Raw genomic sequence first — 7,314 nt, forward strand, 5'->3', positions numbered from 1 at the left:
CAAACAAGTTGATTTAGAAGAAAAAAAGCCTCAAAGCAGAAGTCCAGCGTTTGAATCCGACCTGTGATGATTTTCTACATGTCCCCCCCCTCCCCTTTTCTGTCTTGTCAACACTTAAAGGTGCAAAAGCCCCAAAAATAATATTAAAAAATGCCTTAGAAACATTAGAAAAAGCCCCTAAAACGTCAAGGTGACAAAAACGCTGAAATAAGCAATAAACATCCGAACAATAGTGACAAAAATGTTAGAAGAAACGCAACAAAGGTCAAATAAACTTTTAAAAAGCAACTAAAAACATTGCGATAGGGACAACAATGTTTTTTGGGTTAATCAAGACTTCCAGAGAAGCCAAATCAGAGAATCGTACAACTTTTTTGCGAATCAAGTAGCTGCTGTACTCGCTTTCTCAAACTTTCTCTTTCTTCTTCCAGTTCTCCTTCAAGCTGCTTCTCTAACATTTTCTGCATATTTGCAATTTTCCTCTGTCTCTCCTCTTCCTCTCTCTTTCTCTTTGCTTCTCTTTCCTCGCTCTGCCTCATCCTCTCCCTTTCTCTTTCCTCCCTCTCCCTCTCCCTCTCCTCCTCTCTCTCTTTCCTCTCCCTCTCCCTCTCAGCCTGAAGTTGTTCTATCATCTTCTTCATCTCCTCGTCATCTCTCTTCCTCTCTGCTTCTCTTTCCTCCTTCTCCCTCTTCCTCTCCTCCTCTCTCTCTTTCCTCTCTTCTTCTCTTTCCTCCATCTCCCTTGTCCTCTCCTCCTCTCTCTCTTTCCTCTCCCTCTTTCTCTCAGCCTGAAGTTGTTCTATAATTTTCTTATGTTTTTCATATATTTCCTGGAGTTTTCTCTCTAATTCCTGTTGTTCCTTGGGTCTTTTCTCTTTTTTCCAAAACCAGAAGCATTCTGTCTCCATGTTCACTACTTTGAGGGCCCTCTCAGCCTCTTGGAACATCTGGTTTGTGTAGTGGCTTCCTCCGTTCTTCTGGGTCAGACTTCTGATCTTCTGGAGCAGCTCAGTGACCTGAGAGCGATCCCTCAGCTTATTATTGAAGACATGGTACTGGCCATTACATCTGGTCACGAGTTCTTGCAGGTCTGGGGAATCCTTCAAGAAGTCTTCAATAGTTGTGTCTTCAAGAAGGTCTCCATGAGTGAAGAGGACCATGCTGTATCTGTCTGCAGCCTGTCCAAAGATGTCTTGAATCCATTGCACTGTCTGCTTTTCCTCTGGAGTGTATCTGCCCAGCCGGATGACCACCAGGAACACATGGGGTCCAGGAGCAGCGTAAGAGACGCACTGGTCTATAGCTTTAGTTGCTCTTTCCATGTCAAACCTGGTGTCAAACAGGCCTGGGGTGTCGATAACAGCCACCTGTTGCCCGTCCACCTCACCGTTGCCCTTGGAACAGTCGGTATTCACAGACTCTGACTCTGATTTAAAGCACTCTCGTCCCAGAATGGTGTTTCCAGTGGCACTTTTCCCAGACCCAGTCTTCCCCACCATCACTATCCTCATTTCCTCATTGTTTCTGCTCAAACCTGTGTAGAAGAATGTGAGACACTGAATAAGAATCAGGTTGTACATGTGTTGTAGTTCATCACACAGGAAGTCCAATCATGAATGTTTACAATGTGGCTCATAATGAAGACTTATTTGGTTTTCTTTCCATGATCTTCTATGGGTTCCATGTATAGTTCAGTCCAGTAGTAACAGGAAAAGGCACCAGGTATTTTAAAGTACCCCATGCATTAGTGTCTAAGTGACTAACATGTACAAGAATCATTGAAATTGGTCCAGTTTCTGTACTGTATTGCAGCTGCCGGTCTGTAACCGACAGCCTCTAACCGGGCTGTAATGTAACCCTATACACCCAGCGGGTCCTCCTACAGGTGGGGGGCCCAGGGGAGAAAGAGAAGGGCGCTACGTAGCTTTTTTGGGCTGTGCCCGGCCACCAGGCGCTCGCTGACGAGCCCTCCATCTGGGCCTGGCTCCAAGATAGATAACTACCGTTTTACAGAGGAGAATGGCGTCGCCATTTTTTAAGGAAATGGAAATAGTTTGTGCTTTATATGAGTTATAATTTTTATTATGTTTATTTTTAGCATATTGGAAAGCTGTTTTAGACAACACGAAAATGCTTGTGTAGAATTGCTGGGGGTGTAATGTCAATAAATATAACATTAGGTTGATCATCGGCATCATTAAATGTCCTGCCGGCAAAAGCGTCTGGACTTATTTAGTAAAAATGTATTTTGTCATCTGTATAAGTTATAATGACCATTTCCTCCCAGTGTGACTCCCAGGACACATGAGAAGTGTTTTAGAGAGATTGGCTCAGCTGGTCCTGCTCTGTCTGGGATATCAATACATATCTGGGGGATTCATGTTCCATCCTACAACCATTTTCACTCACTGCAGCCCAAATATTCTAATAACCCAGTTTGTCCTGATAAAAAAGATGTTAGATGTTCATAGATCGACTGTAGACAACAGGGTTGATGTTTTACAAGCTTTTTAAAGACAATGAGCTGTGAAAATGACCAGTACTGCAGTACAGCTGTGCTGTAATGTGCACAGTACTGCAAGTACACAGTACTGTGAAACCATAGCCATTTAATTTACTTTTTGTATATATAAGAGGAGCTGAAGAAGAATTTTCAACATGTTCACTTCATCTCCAAAACGTGTTTCAACAGAAGTGTTCTAGTTTTGGCTATTTATTTATTTTATTTAGGTATGTTGTTAATAATTTGCATAGTTAATATTGTTCTTTGGTGTTCAGCTTATACAGGTTTATACAAATGTTATTTAATGAACATCTTGTCTTTTTTTTCTCAAAATGAATGAATAAAAGGATCGAGGTTTGTGTTGAATCATGGATTTGGTGTATCGTTACAGCCCTACTGGTATACTAATATTTATAATAGTGATCAAAAGATTACATATATAACAAATTATTAAAATGGATGTAGCATCATGACTTACCAGAGTTGCTGTCCATGTTTAGTTCTGGTTGAAGAGTCCGGAGTAGATGCTGCAGCTGAAGTAAAGACAGAGTTCAGAGTGTCTCCTGCTGATCCTTTAGAAAGACTCTTTATAAGAACCAGACCACACCCTTAAATACCTGCACCCAACGGTAAAAAAGCATTTATGGTACCTGGCCCTTCCAGTGAACACTTATTCAAAACAACAGACGCTGATGCACAAAGAGAGGGGGAGCAGGTTAACGGTATCTAATTCCAAGTTACAGAACATCAATCACTGATAATATGACGGAGCAAATGTACACGTATAATTAATGAAATTATCTACACATAGTTGTTCAGATCGCCCAACTGTCATGTTTCACTCTTCTTAAGAAACGGAGTTGATTCATAGTTCTCGGGAAGATCACCTGGAGCTGTTCACAGAGAGGAGTGTGTGTGTGTTACATCACTAACAGGGACGTTGTAGAGCGTCCTGATTATTTTTTGTTAATGTGTTTTTGTTTAAGTTACATATTTTAAGTTTGTATTTTTCTACATTTTATTGATCAGAACTTTAATATATTTTGATGTTCTGTTTGGACAATAAAACAAATTATTATCATATTATTTTAGTGAGAACTTGTTGTTTTTGTAATATATATATATATGAGTTAGGCTCTACAAATTTTTTTTTGTTTTAATGACGTTGTAGAGCGTCCTCTGGTGGACAGACTATGCAACGCCATCACTAACAGGGACGTTGTAGAGCGTCCTCTGGTGGACAGACTATGCAACGCCATCACTAACAGGGACGTTGTAGAGCGTCCTCTGGTGGACAGACTATGCAACACCATCACTAACAGGGACGTTGTAGAGCGTCCTCTGGTGGACAGACTATGCAACACCATCACTAACAGGGACGTTGTAGAGCGTCCTCTGGTGGACAGACTATGCAACGCCATCACTAACAGGGACGTTGTAGAGCGTCCTCTGGTGGACAGACTATGCAACACCATCACTAACAGGGACGTTGTAGAGCGTCCTCTGGTGGACAGACTATGCAACACCATCACTAACAGGGACGTTGTAGAGCGTCCTCTGGTGGACAGACTATGTAACACCATCACTAACAGGGACGTTGTAGAGCGTCCTCTGGTGGACAGACTATGTAACACCATCACTAACAGGGACGTTGTAGAGCGACCAGGTTAAATGCTTGTTGGACAAAATGGAACCTATGAGGCAATGTAGAACATGTAAACATTAAGGAAACGCTTGATACATAGCACAACATAGCCTACCTCGTCTGGCTTGGCGTGATGACACAGAGGCAGATGGGACCGGCGAGCTGCCGTCCTGTGGTGGTGATGGTGGTGGTGGTAGCTCTGTGTCATCATCATCATCCTCACCAGTAACAGACAACTCTATAAACAACCAACACAGGGAGCAAGTTTACTTTATAAAGCTAATTCAAGACAGACTATACACAGTAAGACCCGAGTCTGCTGTTAAGTGTCATGAATAAAAAAAATCTTCAAATTCGCCATAACAGTAAATAAAAGCGGTTGTGTGTTTGCTCCTATAATCATCCCCTGAATTATCTATTATTTTTTCAGTGAGCAAACCTACCTCCAGAGTGGTTGTCTGTTGTTGGACTTCTGTGCTAGTCATGGATTGTCCATCACAAACACCATGTTCGAACATAGGGATGCTCATAAGTGTACGTGGTACCAGAGCACCCTAGGTCAAAGGTCAATGATCGATTTTATAATCGTGTCATCTGATCTGAGGCCGTATGTTTTGGACACTCGGGTGAAGAGAGGGGCAGAGCTGTGTACTGATCACCATCTGGTGGTGAGTTGGGTCAGGGGATGGGGGAGGACTCTGGACAGACCTGGTAAGCCCAAACGTGTAGTGCGGGTAAATTGGGAACGTCTGGAGGAGGCCCCTGTCCGACGGACTTTCAATTCACACCTCCGGCGGAGCTTTTCGGGCATCCCTGTGGAGGCTGGGGGCATTGAACCTGAGTGGACAATGTTCAAAGTTTCCATTGCTGAAGCTGCGGCGGCGATCTGTGGTCTTTGGGTCTTAGGTGCCTCAAGGGACAATGCGGATTCCGTCCTGGCCGTGGAACAACGGACCAGATCATTACTCTCGCAAGGATCTTGGACGGGGCCTGGGAGTATGCCCAACCAGTCTACATGTGTTTTGTGGATCTGGAGAAGGCGTATGACCGGGTTCCCCCGGGAGAAATTGTGGGAGGTGCTGCGGGAGTATGGGGTGAGGGGGTCCCTTCTCAGGGGCATCCAATCTCTGTATGACCAAAGCGAGAGCTGTGTCCCGGTTCTCGGCAGTAAGTCGGACTCGTTCCAGGTGAGGGTTGGCCTCCGCCAGGGCTGCGCTTTGTCAAAAATCCTGTTTATAGTATTTATGGACAGGATATCGTGGCGTAGTAGGGGCGGGGAGGGGTTGCAGTTCGGTGGGCTCAGGATCTCATCGCTGCTTTTTGCAGATGATGTGGTCCTGATGGCCTCATCGGTCTGTGACCTTCAGCACTCACTGGATCGGTTCACAGCCGAGTGTGAAGCGGCTGGGATGAGGATTAGCACCTCAAAATCTGAGGCCATGGTTCTCAGCAGGAAACCGATGGAGTGCTTTCTTCAGGTAGGGAGTGAGTCCTTACCACAAGTGATTGAGTTTAAGTACCTTGGGGTCTTGTTCGCGAGTGAGGGGACCATGGAGCGTGAGATTGGTCGGAGAATTGGAGCAGCTGGTGCGGTATTACATTCTGTTTATCGCACCGTTGTGACGAAAAGGGAGCTGAGCCGGAAGGCAAAGCTCTCGATCTACCGGGTAATTTTCGTTCCTACCCTCACCTAGGGTCATGAAGGCTGGGTCATGACTGAAAGAACGAGATCCAGGGTACAAGCGGACGAAATAGGGAGGTGTTCCAGGCACGTCCAGCTGGGAGGAGGCCTCGGGGAAGACCCAGGACTAGGTGGAGAGATTATATCTCCAACCTGGTCTGAGAACGCCTCGGGATCCCCCAGTTGGAGCTGGTTGATGTGGCTCGGGAAAGGGAAGTTTGGGGCCCCCTACTGGAGCTGCTGCCCCCGCAACCCGATACCAGATAAGCGGATGAAGATGGATGGATGGATGGAGCTCAATCCAGTTTTTTTTAATTTCTGTGGAGGACCACAGAGCCAGCAGACCGTTGGTTTCCCCCACAGAGGAAAACCAACGGTTGTTCTGGTTTCAGACCCATGTCCAAAGCTAACATTAACAGCTGTCTATAGATAACAGCTGATCGGTGTTTTAAAAATGGCGGCCCGAAGTTTTTGTTTTCAAACGTCACGATAACCCCGCCCCCAGCACCTGACGTAACCGGTTCTTATCTCTAGACCAGCGCTACCTTGGTGCTGAGTTGGAACCCGTGTTCTTGGCCCAGAGCCAGGTTTATTTGTGTGGAAAATCAAAGAACCGGTTCGATATTTGGCACTGACTCCGAACCAGCACCAGAACCTTCTAAGTGGAAAAGACATATGTGTATTGCACAACAGCAGATGGTCCAGTGGGGAAAATGCTGACCACCACCCAGGAAACGTGAGTTCAAACCCCGCCTAAGATACGCTACACAGCAGTGTTTGGGACGAATGAATACTAATTTACGTAGCTACAAATTTATGGACCTCTACTGGCACATTTACGATTTCAACTTGGCATTTAGTTATTACTTAAAGAGGAGATATTCTCCCCTCTCTTAGACTTAGACGCTTGGACTCTCTTTATTAATCCTTATGGGATGACTCATGTTAGGAAATTGAAATTTTCAGCAGCAATTTTCAGCAAGAAAAATACAGCATAGAGAGAAAAAAAACGACCGTATAAATAACAACAGCAGTAATAATAACAATAATAGTGTGTGTGTGTGTGTGTGTGTGTGTGTGTACGCTGTCCTCTTTACCCTCTGCTTGTGCTCGCCAACGGCTTGGTAATACCCCGATGGTTAGCACTGTGTTCTTACAGCGAGAAGGTTGTGGGTTCAAATCTGGGCCTTTCTGTAAAGAGATTTTATGTTCTCTCTATGTAGATCTCCTGCTGGTCTCAGACTAAAGTCCTGCTGCTATTTTCTGTCCAACGTGCAGTTTGTCCACGGATGATTTGGTAAAACAAGTGTACCGTACAAACTAAATATTTAGTAAAATATATTAAGGAGAGGAGGACCGGGGCCATGTATTGGGAGATTTTGGGGACCAACCTCCTTCCCTCAGTCAGAGCATTGAAGATGGGTCGAGGCCGGGTCTTCCAACATGACAAAGACCCGAAGACCACAGCCAGCAGAACCAAGGGGG

The 7,314-nt window shown here is 45.0% G+C and overlaps 1 protein-coding gene across 1 annotated transcript; it reads right to left on the bottom strand.

The window, feature by feature from the left end:
- Positions 1-593: 593 nt before the first annotated feature.
- Positions 594-3,199, bottom strand: LOC117939795 (GTPase IMAP family member 9-like; the record flags this gene model as incomplete). The annotated part of the gene is made up of 2 exons (XM_034865243.1): positions 2,982-3,199; positions 594-1,534 (listed from the first exon to the last, which is right to left on the bottom strand). Coding segments are annotated over exons 1-2 (957 nt in total), but the record flags the coding sequence as incomplete, so codon positions are not given.
- Between the last annotated feature and the right edge of the window lie 4,115 nt (positions 3,200-7,314).

This window comes from Etheostoma cragini, unplaced genomic scaffold, assembly GCF_013103735.1.
Source record: "Etheostoma cragini isolate CJK2018 unplaced genomic scaffold, CSU_Ecrag_1.0 ScbMSFa_113, whole genome shotgun sequence".
Classification (NCBI taxonomy): Eukaryota; Metazoa; Chordata; class Actinopteri; order Perciformes; family Percidae; genus Etheostoma; species Etheostoma cragini.